At 43.5% G+C, this 18,194-nt stretch overlaps 1 protein-coding gene across 1 annotated transcript in view; it reads left to right on the top strand.

Annotated features, from left to right (window-relative positions):
* Positions 1 to 17,888, top strand: part of LOC131691193 (dynein axonemal heavy chain 12) — a 32,457-nt gene extending 14,569 nt beyond the window's left edge. Inside the window, exons 4-9 of the mRNA XM_058977416.1 lie at positions 839 to 1,019; positions 1,076 to 4,282; positions 4,343 to 4,576; positions 11,515 to 17,357; positions 17,416 to 17,554; positions 17,618 to 17,888. Coding sequence (XP_058833399.1) covers positions 839 to 1,019; positions 1,076 to 4,282; positions 4,343 to 4,576; positions 11,515 to 17,357; positions 17,416 to 17,554; positions 17,618 to 17,812 — 9,799 coding nt within the window. The 3' untranslated portion in view covers positions 17,813 to 17,888. The remainder of the gene's footprint in view (positions 1 to 838; positions 1,020 to 1,075; positions 4,283 to 4,342; positions 4,577 to 11,514; positions 17,358 to 17,415; positions 17,555 to 17,617) is intronic.
* The last annotated feature ends 306 nt before the right edge of the window (positions 17,889 to 18,194 follow it).

The following is an 18,194-nucleotide window of genomic DNA, read 5'->3' on the forward strand; positions in this document are numbered from 1 at the left end:
TTCTTAAAGATAAACTTAGGGCTAGAATACACCACACACGGATTAAAAAGTCTTACATAGAAAAGATATAAATAAGGTAAAAGTGAATTAAAATGAAATGTTACATGCTATACATCCTAACCTAAAATATATATATTCCAACGTGGCTAGAGTGTGGAACGTCGGTTTAGCATATCGGCCCGGGTACCGTTTCTACTAGCTAACAATAGATTATTATAGATAGATTGATCACTGGTGCGAGGAGAAATATTAAATGTAAGTTACTACGATACATCTTAAAATTTACATATATAAACAAGTTTATTGAATTAAAACAGGTAATTTGTAACAACTGTTACAAACAACAGAACCGTTCTTTCTCTTCGCCGAAAACATCACAGTGGGTGCTATGCACATGAAAAACCCTCTCCGAAGTAATGCCGTATAAGGTAGTGTCGGGGAGGAATCAGATTTTGGGCAAAAAGAGTGGTTTTAGCGGGTCGGGTGACAGCCTAAACCCGTTCCCAGAGACGTTGGGTTGTGTACATTTTTTCCTGCCTACTCAACGTTTATTGGAAAGTTTTTTTTCTGCTCTCTGAAAAAACATAGGCATTGTTCCAAATCATCGAGCTGAGTCGTTTGGTATACAAGACTCGGCCCTCAGGGCCTGGGGAAGTATCTTGAAAATTTGAAAAAAGTCTATATATTTCTTTTATAAGAAATGTAAAAATCAAGGGGATGATTGATTTTCAATGTCCTTCAATACCTATTTTCAGGACAGATAAAATTCATAAATTATATTTAGGCGCAGTATGCTTTAAAGGGTTAAATAATAAAAAATACCATTATTTCCGTAAAGGTTATGCATGCGCTGGCAACGATACTACAACGTATGGATGGATGGCCCTTTCGAATATCTTGAACCACACTTTGTCGAGTCCAAAACTGAAGAATTTTTGAAGGAATTCCAAAAAACACAAAAGTACTACCGCAACCGTATCAAGGCGGACATGTTGGAGAACACTCTGTGCAAGTTTAGGGTTGCGTTGATAAATTTTTCAAACCAAGCACTTTTGTAACTTTAGATTAATTTCAGGGTCAAACAGAAGATCCTGATCCGGAGAAACATCCATGTCCGCTGAAACTGTGCGCCCGCATGACACAATCGATCAAAGACTTTCACCTGGGCGTCTACATCGTCAACATCATGTGCAATCCGGCTTTGAAAGATCGCCACTGGGATGAGATGTCGGAACTCGCTGGATTCGATTTGACCCCGGATGCCGGAACTACTCTACGCAAGATCATCATGTATGATATGGAGAAAGATTTGGACAAGTTTGAAATAGTTAGCATTGGCGCGATCAAAGAACTACAGTTGCAAAAAAACTTGGCGGCCATGATAAAAGAGTGGGAATCAATCGAGTTCAAATTGAATTCATTCAAGGACACTAATATAAACATTCTCTCCGGATTGGATGAAATTCAATCGGTATTGGATGATCATATCATCAAGACCCTGGCGATGCGTGGTTCTGCTTTCGTGAAACCATGTGAAAAGGAGGTTAGAGATTGGTATGGAACGTTAACCAGGGTGAACCAAACAATCGAACAATGGGGTAAAGTACAAAGCACGTGGTTGTATTTACTGCCGATTTTTTCCTCGGCGGACATTGTGGCACAGATGCCGAATGAGGGACGAATGTTCCAGCAGGTAGATAAAACGTATCGAATTTACATGAAGATTGTCGAAGGGAATCGATCCGTGATTAACATAGCGGCTGCTAAAGGCGTTCTGGAAGCTTTGGAGCAATCAAACGAACTGATGGAGGAAATCACGAATGGGGTCAACGAGTACTTGGAAAAGAAGCGACTGTATTTTCCGAGATTTTTCTTCCTATCGAATGACGAAATGTTGGAGATTTTATCCGAGACGAAGGACCCGCTAAGGGTTCAACCCCATCTAAGCAAATGTTTTGAAGGCATAAATCGTCTTGAGTTTGACCAAGCATTGGACATACGATCTATGTTTAGTATTGAGAAAGAACAGGTGCAATTTGTTGAGAAGGTATCAACTTCTGAGGCTCGTGGTAGCGTGGAAAAATGGTTGGTTCGTGTAGAATTTGAAATGCTGAATGCTGTACTGAATCAGATAAACGAAAGCCATCGTTCGTATAAAGAGAAGCAACGTAGTTCATGGGTACTCGATTGGCCGGGGATGGTTGTTCTGTGCGTGTCGCAAATTTACTGGGCAGCGAATATTACCGTTTGCCTAGGACAGAAACCAGACGTTATCGAGAAATTATTTCAGCAGCTACAAATTGAACTGATGGATGTTGTGAAGTTGATTCGATCGAAAGAGATAACCAATCTGGACCGAATCACGATCAAAGCATTGATTGTTATTGATGTACATGCGAAGGATGTCGTTGATGATATGATCAAACAGCAGGTTCATTCGGAGAATGACTTCCAATGGTTAGCCCAACTGCGCTATTATTGGAGCGAGAAAGAGGTCACCGTGAAGATCATCAACGCATCGGTGCGGTTCGCTTGTGAATATCTTGGAAACTCAGATCGACTGGTCATAACTCCACTGACAGATCGCTGCTATCGAACGTTGATGGGCGCGTATCAACTGCACTTGAATGGAGCTCCCGAAGGCCCAGCCGGCACGGGAAAGACAGAAACTACCAAAGATCTTGCCAAAGCGCTAGCTGTTCAATGCAAAGTGTTCAACTGTTCAGATGGATTGGATTACAAAGCAATGGGGAAGTTTTTCAAGGGATTAGCTGCCTCCGGAGCGTGGGCATGCTTCGACGAGTTCAATCGGATTGAGCTAGAAGTCTTGTCAGTAGTAGCACAGCAAATCTTATGTATCGTAGTGGCTGTCCGAGCCGGCTTGCAAAAATTCAACTTTGAGGGAACCGAGCTGAATCTGAATCCAGCCTGCTACGTATGCATAACAATGAATCCAGGATATGCAGGTCGCTCAGAGCTACCGGACAACCTGAAGGTACTCTTTCGGACTGTTGCAATGATGGTTCCAGACTATGCAATGATTGGAGAAATTTCTTTGTACTCCTTCGGATTTACTAATGCTCGAACCCTATCGGTGAAGATTGTTACTACCTATCGACTCTGTTCGGAGCAACTTTCTTCGCAAAATCATTACGATTACGGTATGCGGGCTGTTAAAACAGTTTTGCAAGCTTGTGGTAATTTGAAAAAGTCCTTTCCTGATGAAGACGAGGAAATTTTACTGCTTAGGTCACTGCTAGATGTAAACTTGCCAAAGTTTTTGCGAAAGGACGTCCCATTGTTCGAAGGAATTATTTCCGATCTGTTCCCTGGGGTAAAAATTCCGGACGCGGACTATACAATGCTCACTAATGCTTTCAACGATGTGTGCAAAGATTTGAATCTGCAACCTAAGGATACGTTCCTAACGAAGGTCATACAAACGTACGAAATGATAATTGTACGTCACGGGTTTATGATGGTTGGTCATCCGTTCTCTGGAAAATCCATGACGTTGAAGGTACTTGCCGAGTGTCTAACCAAGCTGAGAGGTAAAAGTGACAATCCGTACTTTCAACGTGTGCTCTACGACGTGGTTAATCCTAAGGCTATTACCATGGGTCAGTTATATGGAGCTTTTGATCCAATATCGTACGAGTGGACTGACGGAATTGCATCTACCATTTTCCGAAAGTTTGCTATCGATACCAAACCAGATCGCAAATGGCTGATCTTCGATGGACCGGTAGATGCTGTTTGGATCGAGAACATGAATACCGTGCTGGATGATAACAAGAAGCTCTGTCTGACATCCGGAGAAGTGATCACTATGTCCGGAGAAATGTCGATGATATTTGAGGTGATGGACCTTGAACAGGCTTCGCCAGCAACAGTTTCCAGATGTGGAATGATATTCATGGAACCGTCAGTAATTGGATGGGAGGCTTTTGCCCAGTCCTGGATTGACAAGTGTAGCAAACAGTGGACGACAGACTGGGAGGATTTTCTGATGGATATCTTCCGTTGGGTGATTCCGGATTGTCTGAGGTTTATCAGACGACAGTGCAAACAGTTTCTCTATCCGGGCGATATCAACTTGCTCATGTGCACGTTGAATCTATTTCAAATGGTGATCGATGAGGCGATCAACGAAAGCCCCGATGAGTATGCCAAGTTTCTCTTCACGTGGTTCCAAGCGGCGTTGATGTATTCTGTTATTTGGGGCTTGGGAGGTCTGTTGGATATGGAATCGAAAATCAAATTTGATGAGTTCTATCGAGAGGTAATTTACGAATAGTTCAAATAATCTAACATGTGTTCATGTTCACGTTTCTACCTGCAGATCTGGAAGGGAACCGACGAGAATCATCCAGTGCCAGACACACTGGGAAAGATAGATGTGTCAATGCCTGGCGAGGGAATGATCATAGACTACGTGTATTATTTCAAACAGAAAGGCAACTGGCGCTACTACCCGGACATAGTTAGACAGATGAAAAATGAAGTTGGTATAACACTTTTGGTCCCAACACTGGATTCAGTTCGATACATGCATATTATCGATATGCACATTAAGGTATGATTGCAGGCATTGCAAATCCCGAAATGGGCAAGCAATAATACATGGTCTAGTTAGAATCCGGCAACAAAGAAATAAGCTCTAGCTATGAATTGGTTTAACCCAGTACCGTATTTATGTAGGACACCCTGAGCCAGGGGCCCAGTGTTCGAAAGGCACCAAACAGGAGCGGCAACAAGAGGACGGTGTTAGAACGTACACATGGGAGCTATATAGGAAGTGGAAGAGAAATATGTTGAAATTCGCTATAAATTTCTTGTTGGGCAAGCGATACGCAGATGTAGCAAATATTTAGTTGTTCATCTGTGACCATCAACGAAGAAATCTATAATAATATTATGTTTTAGTAGCCGAATGTTTTAATCTAGACAAAGAGAAACGATGGGCTTTCTAGATCGAATCAGTTATAAACTGAACGGAAAGGCTCATATGTGAAGAATCCTATGTCTTCTGCTGGTAGGAGTTGGGCGATCCACCTTGTTACCACCGGCGTCGGCGGTAGAACATGATGATAAGTTATGTTCTTTTAGAGTGACCATACGTCCTGGTTTCCCAGGACATGTCCTGGTTTTGCATTGACTGTCCTGGTGTCCTGGGAAGTCGAGTAAAATGCTTGATTTGTCCTGGTTTTTCTCCTGTAAGCCTAATATATTACTATTTATTCAGTCTTCGATTTTCACTATGCTCCAGACCGCAGTAACGACCGACCGCAACCATAACTGCAACGTATACTCATCCCCAATCGGAATGCGACAAACAAAACTTAATATAGTCGATTCTCCCAATTGTACCTTTCGATGGTTTTTTTTAATCTCTCAAGAGTGCCTCGTCAATATCGATGAAACAATCGGATTGAATGACGATTAAAGCGCTTCTTCTCGGCTTAAATCGTCATTCAATCCGGGACCCGAAGAATTCCCTTTTGTACCTCTAAAAAGATACATCGGCATTTTCGTGCTTCTGCTTCTACTTGAGTTCTCTTGCTAGTGGCTTTTTTCGCCTTACTGGAAATCCATTCCATAAAAAGAAAAATAGCATCTAATCAGTCGCTCTGCTTGTCAACGTGTGAATCAAACGAAAGTTTCTACCTAAAGTTTGCTGTCTATAATGTAACGTGCCAGTACTATGAACATGCAAAGCAATCGGATAATAAATTTCGTCCCAAGCCAGTGTGAACAATAAAGCACCGTTACTTTCATCGATGCGAAATCGATCATTGATTTCAAGATGTTTGAAACTCAACAGCAAAATTCAACAGCAAATTTGCAAATGTAGTATAGACTGACGGAAGTCGTCGTTATACAAGTTAACCACACTCGTTACTGATAACGTTTAAAACTTTGGCTATAACGGAAAGCTACGCTATGGAAGACAACATGCCATACGTCATTGAGCATGAAAATGTTAGCCGTTTATATTGACAATGATAAGATTGATATACGTCTGCACGATCTACACCTGGGTACTATTAATAAATTTATTACAACCATCATGTCGGAACACGTAACGATGGAATCCTTTAAGTTAGAAACCTGGAAAAAATTCAGGTATTTCCAACGGTTTCTGTTTCGTGAGAATGCGAGTGACCTATTCCTTCATATCTGAACTTTCAATTCAAAGCAAAACGCGTGACCAAATCTCAAATCACGCTGTGCACGTATGAAGGACAGACCCCTGTGTGCCCTACGTTGTTACATCAGACGACACACTACGAGAAACCATGTACACAAACCTCTAACGAAGCAATATCAACTGCAAGCATACCCATCACACAGCCCTTCATCAACATCAAGTAAATCACAAACCACCGGAGTTGCAGCTCAGGCACCAACGAATACTAAAACAACAGAACGTACGCACAGCGTGAAGAATCATTGTGATATGCCTACTACTTCCCAAACAACTGCCAGCACCACCGATAATAAAGTAAATAACAAAGAACACGAATACGCGATCGTGACCCGTAGACCCCACAAGAAACTGAAACCAGATAATCGTGAAAGCCCATACAACAATAACAGCGAGAATAGCATGAAAACGATAAACCTAGAGAAAGCGGACTAAATGATCCACAAGCAACAAGAGGCAATACAATAAATAGAGTTTCAACAAGAAATAAGATCTTTACGCAAAGTAACAAATCGCGTATACAAGATCCGATGGATATACAATAAAATTCGATTTATATTTATTTACACATTGATAATATTAAAAGTTCCACGGCTCAGGTAATACATTGAGGAGTGTCGAATAAAATGCGTGTGAAATATCTAATGGACGATTAACATGCCTTCACGCCAGGACGCTGAACAGCGACTAACCGCCGAGTCTAGCATCCTACCCCAGTCAAAAAAAGCTCGGGCTCAAACTGGTATTAGTTACACCAAGCTATCCGCCAGTTTTCATATAACAATCGATTAAACGGAGAAATTTTTGGTAACAACGGTAGGTTTTGCAGCTCTCAAATCGAGAGATAATGGTTGTCAATGAAGATATAGCGCAGGGAAGCTAATTGGGATCACTGATGTTTCTGATTTACGTCCATGTCGTGTTTTTAGTACTGAAAACTCCTCGCCGGTACTGCACAGACCATCTCAGCATTAAACGTTTGCTTATGGTGGTCTAGCAAGAACTGCCACTGTGGAATTCCGATGAAAGACTTTCTGGCAGAGCTCTTCCTCCCAGACTCCCATAACTTTTTTACTATCCAAGCTCTGCCTGCCAGACCTCATAACTTTTCAACTGCCGAAAACGTGTGGAAAAGGCAATGTCGATTGAGAGGTATCGGGGGGAAGCAGTACCCTTTCGACTGTCCTGGTTTTTTACTCGTCTGATATGGTCACCCTATGTTCTATCAACGACCATGAGGTAGATGAGGATGAGGATGACCCTTTCCAGAAGTTACCAAGAGTATTCAGCAGGCATATAGGCCGATACAATGCTGAAACTCCTTGTGGTTTTCCTGGTTTTGGCAGCAACACCTGTTTCTGGATCTTCCATCTATCCGGGAAGTATCCATCGTCTAGACATTCCTGAAGATCAATCCTGAACATGTCGGGAAACGCCAGGATCGCGGTCTTCAGTTGGGGATACCATCCGGTCCGGTAGCTTTCTCCGCTTTCAGCCCTTTTGCCACTATAAGAAGCTCGTCATTGGGGACTCGATTTGTCACCAGCATTTCCACCTGCTGCATCAGCGTATGGTGTAGGTGGCCATGCGGTTGGGTTGTGCTTCGAGAAAAGACCATCCATGATAATTTTCAGTTTGTCAGTGCACATTTTGACTGGCGTCATTGGACCCTTCATCCTGGCTATAATGACACGGTAAGCATTGTCCCAGGGATTAGCGTCTACTTCTCTGCACAGCTCTTTGTAGGAGGCGGACTTGCTTAGTACTATCTAACGTTTAGAAGCGGCCTTGGCCGCCCGGAATGTTACCTTACACTCTTCTCTGACTGCCTCAGATCTTGCTCTCTGAACGCGTCTTTTGGCTTTTAGGCAGGCAGCCCGGAGGATGCTGACCCTTTCGTTCCACCAGTGCGCCGGACGCCTGTAGTACATCGGCTCTATATTTCTTCGCATTGTTATATCACATGCCGTCGCTACTGTTTCCGATAGCTCATCGGCGTTTGGAATTGCGTCGCTCCGACGCTGTCAGCACGAAGTCCTTGTCGAAGTCCATTATTTTCCACTTCCGCTCGCCAGCCTAACTCTCGGCGTTACCGTATAATTTCGCCGACGAATGGTGCAATGGATCGCTTGGTGGTCACTATGTGTGTACTGCTCACTAACTCGCCAATTCATGTTATCCAACAGCGAAGGACAGCAGCATGTTTTATCGATGATGGATTTTCGACCGTCTTTATGGAATGTAGTAGCGGAACCTTTGTTGCACAGTCAAACTTCGTCAAGGCTTTCAACATACTGTAACTTCTGACGTTGGTCAGTCTGCTACCCTACTCCACGGACCAAGCATTAAAGTCTCCTCCTATAACAATCGGCGTTCGTCCGCCTAACGAGTCGGTTAGTGCGTCCAGCAACCGATTGTAATGCTCTGGTGTCCATCTTGGGGGGGTTTAGCAGCTACAGACGAAACGCCGTTGATCCTGGCGATTACGAAGCCTTTGTGTATGTTATCCTCCATCTTTTGGGCAGTGAAACTGCCCATCACTTGGATTGCCGCCATCCCTGCACTATTCACCACCCAATTACCGATATTGGGAAGGACACGATACGGCTCTGCAATAATTGCAATAAATGTTGACTGCCACAACAGTTGCTGTGCAATGTCACAATGATTGAGATTAAGCTAGGTTATCTCCATCATCATTGGCCTGTCTTCGCCTTTTTCTACTCTGGCTATAAGATCGATTGGTAAATCGATTGCCTTGGTCTTTACCGCCCTCATTTGTGCAGATCAAGCACTTCGGTTGCTTCGTGCAGTCTCTAGCAATGTGTCCTTTCTCCCCACATTTTCTGGTACAGATCAGATCTGTCCGGGCCTCTACAGTTTCTTGCCTGATGGCCGAAACCCAGGTACCTCTAACACCTGTCCATTTGTTTAGTGGCTCTAGGAATCAAATGCAACGAGCACACCTACCATCCGATTTTGATCTTACCGGTCGAAATAAGCTTGTTGGCTGCGGTTGGCGATAAGCGTATCACTGATATCTGCTCTTTCTCCAGTTTGCATTGCTCTATTAGCGCTTCCTGAACTAAAGCTCTCACATTCGCTTCTTCTCCCACCGCTTCTACCACGAGTTCCCGATAGGCTGAGCTCTTAATCAATGGATCTTTCTTCAGCTCGAACAGCATTTCGCCTTTCTGAATACGCCGGGTTCTTATAACGTTCTCCCTCAGCTCCTTCAACTTGGGATCTTCTCTCACCCTTCTGAGGATCGCAGTGTACGTCACGCTGTCGTTTGCTTTGACAACTAGAGCGTCTTCCATATGCTTGCTGGCGTGGCTGAAGGTCTTCTTTCTTCTTTTCCTATTTTCTTTCTGTTTTTTCTCCTTTCTTCTGCGGTTTTTACGGTTCGCCATTCACTCTACGATTGTCGGCTGTTTCGCTATCCTTCACCGACCTTCTTGGGCTTCTTCGGTTCCTCCTCCTCTCTTGGCGTTTCTCTTATTCTTGTCGCAGAACGAGAATACTGGTCACCCTTCGGCGTCTCATAGGCTTGTGCTTCCGCTATCCATGTGACCTTCAGCGTCCTTTCGGCGTTTGCAGCTCGCTCTAGTAACGCCATTTATTTGCATTCGGCTGCTGCTACGCGGATTTGATGCTAATCACTAGAGCCTTGATCTGTCCGTGCAGGTTGCCCTTACTTTTCACGAATTCGCAGAGTTCGATTATTTGACTCAACTTTGTCACTTTAGGTAACCCAGACTGCTGGTCTTCTTGTGTAATGCTTGGTTTCGGCGTGCGCACCTGAAATCATAGCTTTCCTAGGTGTCCAGTTGGTTTGTCGCCGGTCGCGCTCGGTATGGTCACTCTAAGCTGCTCTCGCTTCTGCCGCTGTTGCGGTTGAACTTGCTGTTGCACTTGTTCGTTATGCTGGGTCTTCGACCTGGCTAGCCCACATTTGACGAACGGGTTCACCACAGTTGCTCCGTTAGGATTTTTCTTATTTTTGTTGTTTTGGTCTTCTTGCATGCTTTTTCGGTCCCAACTCCAAGCCGCTATCTACGCCCTTAATAAGTAGTCGCCTCACATGATCTAATGGTTACCTTTGCGAGCAGTGAGTTCGCATGCAAGGGTTGACGCGGTTATTCATGGGGTATCTCATTCAGAGCCGGATCGGCGCTAGTCAGGAGCCTTACAAAAAGGCCCCACTTGATTGCAAATGGAAGATATAATACTTCAATTAACTGCTATTGAATTTCATGCGGTACTGACTTTTGGTTCCGGAGTTACGTATTAGTTATTGACCGCAATAGGAATTGCTCATAAACCGGTACAATCATGTTACCTCATAGGTTAAAAGTCTAATCATGTTACCTAGGTTAAAAATCTGTTGAAATGAACATCAAATTATTTCGATTCGTTGGCCTAGATCACCGATTATGAATCAAAGATTATTGAGGTTTAAACCATAGGGTCATTCGCCTCTTTACGGGTTAGAGAATTCTCTTTTGGAAAAATCTCTAACCCTATGTGCGGGGTTGGGAATCAAATCCAGGTGAGCTGCGTACAAGGCAATCGATTTACCAACTACGCTATGCCCGTAGATTCTTGGAATATATTGTCCACTATCGATAATTCCGGAAGTACCGGGTTCCGGGCATATTCCAGAACTAATACCATTTCGGCGATGATTGAGCCAATTTTCACTAACCTAATCTCAAATGGAATGTATAATATGAAGTTGGGCGTTTCACACCCCCCCCCCCCTCCCCAGCTATCTCACCACATCCCTCAGACCAATCTCAAACCCGCATTCCCTTCATCCACCCCGTATTCCAAAATATGTTAGGTTGTTCCCGACTCATCCCCCTCCTCCCACTAACTATCCGCCCTCCCCCCCCTCCCCTAATACCCCGCATTTCGAATTATGTTGACATGAAGACAACATTGACAACTCCGCTGATTAAGCTAATTGAATATATTTTTGTTTGATTCAAGTGGGTCAGCGTCGACATGTTGCGCATCAGGATCGTGGCAGTGGTGCACTTACATATACTTCCCAAGTGTAATAATAATGTAATAGATATTTCCACAATGTTTTATTGAACGTAGCCTATTAAATCATAGCTTTGATAAATGAGAAAGGCACAATTGTACCGCTAGGTGGATTAAAACAGGTTTTTGTCACTTCCAGAAATACTAAATTTCACGTTTCCAGATTCTAACTGGACCAGACTTAAAAAAATTTCCTTTTTAATGTTAAATCGTTCAGCTATTCAATATTAATATTTAATGTTTCACTTCCATAGAACAAGAAACCTCTTCTTCTGGTAGGACCAACGGGCACCGGAAAGACTTACTACTTCCAAAACTACCTGCTCAGTAAAATGGATCAAGAGTCGTTCCTTCCCACTTTGATCACATTCACTTCTCAGATAACGGCTAACCAAACCCAAGAGCTAATCATCTCCAAACTCTTGAAAAAGAAACGCGGGTTATACGGACCACCGGACAAGAAAACCTGTGTTCTGTTCATAGACGACATGAACATGCCGGCAAAGGAGATCTACGGGGCGCAACCGCCGATCGAATTGATCCGACAATATTTCGACTACGCCCACTGGTACGATCTGAAAGATGCAACGAAACTCTTTTTACTGGACATTCTTGTGATGACGGCTTGTGGACTTCCGGGAGGAAGTCGTCAGAATGTTTACGAAAGATTTCTGTGCCATTTTGACGTATTTGCCATCAGCAATTTCAACGACGAGACCATGTTTAAAATTTTCACAAACGTTCTTCTGGATGGGTACAGAAAGGGAGGCCACGCAACCGACGTCACAACGATGGTGAACATGATGGTGAACGCTACTCTGGATACGTATCAGTTTGCGTGTGCCAAGCTGTTGCCGACACCGGCCAAGTCGCATTACATTTTCAATTTAAGAGATGTATCACGTGTGATAAGTGGATGCTCTATGTTGAAACGCGAATCCGTCGAGAGTAAGAAAATATTCCCGAGATTGTGGATGCACGAAGCTATGCGGGTATTTTACGATCGTTTGGTGGATGATGCGGATCGGTTGTTCGTTATCGACAAGTTAAATCAAAACTTGAAAACATTTTTCAAAGAAAACCCTGCGCAATTACTGCCAGATTTTTTTAATGAACAAACCGGAGCGATAGTGTTGGGTAATTTGAATAACCTTTTGTTCGGAAGTTACCTTGATGTTGATGCAGAGATGGAAGATCGCAAGTACGAGGAGACGCCGAACATGGAACAGTTTAAAGATTTGGCTAAGCGAGATCTAGCGGAGTACAACAGCACGCATAAATCGAAAATGGACATCGTTCTCTTTCAGTACGCATTACAACATCTGAATAAAATCTGTCGTATTATGTCAATGCCTGGTGGAAGCTGTATGTTGGTCGGAATGGGTGGTTCCGGGCGACAGTCTCTTACGAAGTTGGCAGCTCAAATTTGCGGTCAGTCGTTGTTCCAACCGGAGATTACTAAATACTACGGAATCAACGAATGGCGTGAAGACTTGAAAAAAGTACTGAAAGAAGCAGGTGGAATGGGACGTGATACCGTGTTTCTACTCACTGAAGCCCAGTTGAAAGAGGAAGCATTTCTTCAGGATATCGATTGCCTTCTGAACCTTGGCGAAGTGCCCAACATTTACCCCATAGATGAGAAACAAGAAATTCTTGAAATGGTACGATTGGCGGCCCAAGGAGGAAACCGAAACTTAGACGTCAGTCCACTGGAAGTATTCCAGTTCTTCATCAATCGATGTAAGCAAAAACTGCACATTGTAATCTGCTTCAGTCCCATTGGATCTTCTTTGCGAAACAGAATTCGTATCTATCCTTCGCTGGTTAACTGTTGCACAATCGATTGGTTCGATGCGTGGCCGGAAGACGCTCTGGAAAAGGTAGCCGAGATGTACATGAAAGAGCTTAATGTTGCTGCTGAGGTCAAAGAATCCATAGTAGTAACTTGTAAGCACTTCCATGTTGTTGCTCGGGAAGCTTCGGCAGAATTCACGAATAGTACAGGCCGTGTTACTTATGTTACATCCGCGTCCTACCTAGAGCTAATAAAGTGTTTCCGAAATCTGACCAAAAAACATCAAACGGAAATTATGGATAATAAGATGCGTTACTTGGGGGGACTTGAGAAATTGGATGCCGCAGCAGATGCCGTTTCTGTAATGCAGAAGGAATTAAATGCCCTACAGCCAACGCTTATCATAATGGCCGAACAGTCGCGGAAGATGACAGAAGAAATTGAAAAGGAATCGATAGAAGCCGCAGCCGCTACGGAACAGGTTAAGAAAGATGAAGTGGTGGCCAATGTTCAGGCTGCCGAAGCGCAAGTGTTGAAAGCAGACTGCGAAAAGGATTTGGCAGGTGCGATTCCCATTTTGGAAGAAGCAATTCAGGCTTTGAACACTCTGAAACCAAATGACATATCTTTGGTGAAGTCGATGAAGAATCCACCGGAAGTGATCAAGTTAGTCATGGCGGCGGTATGCGTGATGAAAGGTATTGCCCCAGATAAGGTGGCGGATCAGGCAACAGGCAAAAAGATGCTTGATTACTGGGGTCCGAGCAAACGATTATTGGGGGATATGGCTTTCTTGCAAACTTTGAAAGATTTCGATAAGGACAACATAAATCTCGAAGTTATGAAGAAAATTCGGAAGGAGTACATTCCACACAAAGACTTTCAGCCTCATATTGTGTCGAAGGCATCAAGTGCAGCCGAAGGTCTGTGCAAGTGGATCATTGCCATGGATTTGTATGATGCTGTAGCTAAAATTGTGGCACCGAAGAAGGAGAAACTTAGGCTTGCAGAGAAGGAGTACTCGGAAACCATGGAGCTGCTAAACGAAAAGCGGCAACTCGCGATTAATCTGGAGCTGAGGGTAGCAGAATTGAACGAAAACTTGGATGAAGCAAATCGTCGCAAACAGGAAGTGGAAGATGAGGTCCAGCTGTGCAAGGATAAATTACAACGAGCCGAAACTCTGATAGGAGGTCTCGGAGGTGAGAAGAACAGGTGGATAGCTTCGGCGGAGAGACTTCAACAGTTGTACGATAGTTTGGCTGGTGATATTCTGGTGTCTAGTGGAGTAATTGCTTACCTAGCTCCATTGAACACGGACTACCGGAACCGATGTATTGTTGATTGGCATGGATTTGTTCGTTCGATGAAGATACCTTGCTCGGAAACATACAGTTTATTGGATATACTAGGATCGATGATCAAGATTCAAGCCTGGAATATTGCGGGACTGCCAACGGATGCATTCTCGACAGAAAACGGTATCATAATGGATTGCTCCAGCAGATACAGTTTGTTCATTGATCCGCAATTTCAAGCGAACAAATGGGTCAGAAACATGGAAAGGAACAATCATTTGCAGATCATGAAGTTTTCTCAGCCCGATTATATGAAACGGTTGGAGTCTTGCATAGAGCACGGCTATCCTGCGTTGATCGAAAATATTTTCGAAGATTTGGAAGCCCCTTTGGATCCATTGTTGAACCGCAACACCTTCGTTCAGGGTGGCGTCGAATATCTTAGCTTAGGGGACAATGTTATTGCCATGTCGCCCAAATTTCGACTTTATTTGACAACTGGTCTGAGAAATCCGCACTATCTACCGGAAGTGTTCAACAAGGTGACGATTATCAATTTTGCACTCACAATGCAGGGTTTAGAGGATCAACTGCTTGGAATTGTGGTGGCAAAGGAACGACCAGATCTACAGGAACTTCGTCAAAATTTGATCGTACAAGGGGCAAAGAATGTAGCGATGTTGAAAGAGGCAGAAGACAAAATTTTGAAGACGTTATCCGAGAGCAAGGGGGACATTCTGGAAGACGAGAGTGCTATCAAAATTTTGGATGATTCGAAGCGGATTTCCACTGATATCGTACGCAAGCAGGAGGATTCTAAGGAAATTGAAGTGAAGATTGAAGCGTTTCGACAGAGCTACCGACCAGTCGCTGCGCACTCATCGACGTTGTACTACTGCATTACAGAGCTGCCGAACATTGATCCAATGTACCAATTTTCTTTGGCGTGGTTCGTACATTTGTACATCTATTCGATCGAGAATGCTAACCGAACGAAGGATCTTCCGCGGAGGTTGAAATTTTTGATGGACGCTGCAACACTGAATCTGTACAATAATGTTTGCAGGTCACTATTTGAAAAGGACAAACTTTTGTTTTCATTCATACTAACTACGAAGATCATGATCTCGTGTAACCAAATTGATTTGAAGGAATTTGAATTTTTACTTATTGATGGTGATAAAAGTGCCATACATCAGCATAACCCAGATAACAGCTGGATAACCGATAAGCTTTGGGGTGATATCTGTCGCTTAGAGCAACTGTCAGAGTTTTCTGGATTTGTCGGTGATTTTGTAAAAAACAAGAGTGCCTGGAAACGGTATTACGATGCTGAAGATACGCACACCGAGAAACTTCCCAGTCCGTGGCAAGAGAAAACAAACCGATTCGAAAAATTAATCGTACTGCGAACGTTCAGACCGGACAAGGTAGTACTTGCGATAACGGATTTCGTAGCATCCGAAATGGGACCAGCTTACGTACTACCTCCGCCATTCGACATATCAAGATCCTACGAGGATTCCAACTGTTTGACACCTTTGATCTTTATTCTCTCCCCTGGTGCTGATCCAATGAACGCATTGTTACTTTTTGCTGAGAAAATGGGATTCGATGAAACGTTCCAATCGATATCGCTTGGACAAGGACAAGGACCTATTGCTCAGAAAATAATTGAGAAAGCACAGGTCGAAGGAACCTGGGTTTGTCTGCAGAACTGTCACCTGGCTGCCTCTTGGATGCCGACTCTGGAGTTCCTTTGGGAAAACATGGATCTGTACAATACAGTATCTTCCTGTCGCTTGTGGTTGACGAGTTACCCATCAGAGCAGTTTCCTACAAGTATCCTGCAGAATGGAATTAAAATGACCAATGAACCACCGACTGGATTGCAACAGAATCTGCTTCGTTCGTATAATTCCGAGCCAATGAACGACGACGTATTCTACACGGGTTGTGCGGGAAAGGATCGAGCTTTTTCCAAACTACTCTACGGTATCTGTTTCTTCCATGCGGTTGTCCAGGAGCGACGAAAGTTTGGTCCACTCGGATGGAATATTCAGTACGGTTTCAATGAGTCCGATTTCCAAATCTCTGTACTTCAGCTTCAGATCTTCCTGAACCAGTATGACGATATTCCGTATAATGCGATTTCGTACCTAACCGGCGAGTGCAACTATGGCGGTCGCGTAACGGACGCATGGGATCGACGAGCGATCGTCACTATCCTGGCGGACTACGTTAATGATAGGGTCGTGGGCGATCCAAATTATCGCTTTTCGAACCAAGGCGACTGCTACGGAGTACCGCTAAGGAATGAACATCGCGAGTATGTGGCACACATAGGAAATAATGTTCCAAATTTCCCCAGTCCAGCCGTTTACGGGCTTCATCCGAATGCTGGTATTACGAGAGATTTGAATGCAGCGAAGGTATTGCTGGATTCTATGCTGTTAACGCAAGGTGGATCGTCAGAGAAAAGTGACGTTGACAAGGAAAAAAGCATTCTGGTGACCATCGAGAACATCCAGAGTCGTCTTCCTCCTGATTATGATATCGAACTGGCGAAAAGCAAGTATCCGGTCGACTATAATGAGTCTATGAATACTGTGCTCGTCCAGGAAATGGAAAGATTCAATAATCTACTGCAAGAAATTCGTTCGAGCTGTATCAACCTGAAGAAAGGAATCGCTGGATTGATTGTGTTGACTCCGGAGTTGGAGGCAGTGTTTAACTCTCTCAATTATAAGAAGATTCCGGACAGTTGGATGAGAAAGTCCTACCCAAGTTTGAAGCCGATTGGAGGGTACATTAGTGATTTTCTGGAGCGATTAGCTTTCCTGGAGTCTTGGTATCGGACGGGAAAACCGAATGTATTCTGGATATCTGGATTTTACTTTACCCAGGCGTTCCTTACAGCAGCAATGCAGAACTACGCCAGGAAGTATCGTATCCCGATAGACATCTTGACCTTCGATTTTGATGTATTACGCGTCACATCGTAAGAAGGTTAATTATTTATTTAAGTTTATGTTTAGAAATTTTGTTTTTTATTACAGTGTTAGTTCAACACCGGAAAACGGAGTCTACATTCACGGACTTTTCTTGGACGGGGCAAAGTGGAACGTTAGAGGCAGTTACCTCGAGGAACAGCTTCCTAAGATGCTTATCGATGTTATGCCGATTATTCATCTAATTGTAGGTGCCCATGTGTAATCAGTTCGGTATCTTGTTCTAAATAGTTTTTTTTTTTAATTTTAGCCTTGTAAAACTGCAGAGCTCGAAGAAGGAACCCGGTACAAATCACCAGTTTACAAAACTGCCGAACGGAAGGGTACTCTTTCAACAACCGGCCATTCAACAAACTACGTGATACCCATATTGCTGGGGACTCGACTGCCCAGTGCCCATTGGGTCAAGCGAAGTGTTGCGCTGCTCTGTCAGTCATCCGAGTGATATTTTTAACAAAGATTTTTGAAGACATTTATTATAGAGATTGAGAGTTGCTATTGCACGAAATAGTACTGTAAACAAGAACCACTTTTTTAATCTTCTTTGTGAGATAAAGCATTTTACTCTAAATGTATGTTTTTTTTTTTGAACGACTTGATCGATTTTCATGATATTGATACCAAATTGAATGGAAGAACAGGCACACTTGCGTGCTTGTACAAAGAACAGCACGCGTGCTTACTATGTGTCCAGAGCAAGTACGGTGCGGCTCGCGTGGTGTTCTAGGACATCACTGCCTACACTGAGAACTGACATACAAGTAAAGTTTTTAACTTGTGTAAGAAATAAAACTGTCGCTTTGAAATGACAACAGCAAGTAGCAACT

Source organism: Topomyia yanbarensis, chromosome 3 (genome assembly GCF_030247195.1).
Source record: "Topomyia yanbarensis strain Yona2022 chromosome 3, ASM3024719v1, whole genome shotgun sequence".
NCBI lineage: Eukaryota > Metazoa > Arthropoda > Insecta > Diptera > Culicidae > Topomyia > Topomyia yanbarensis.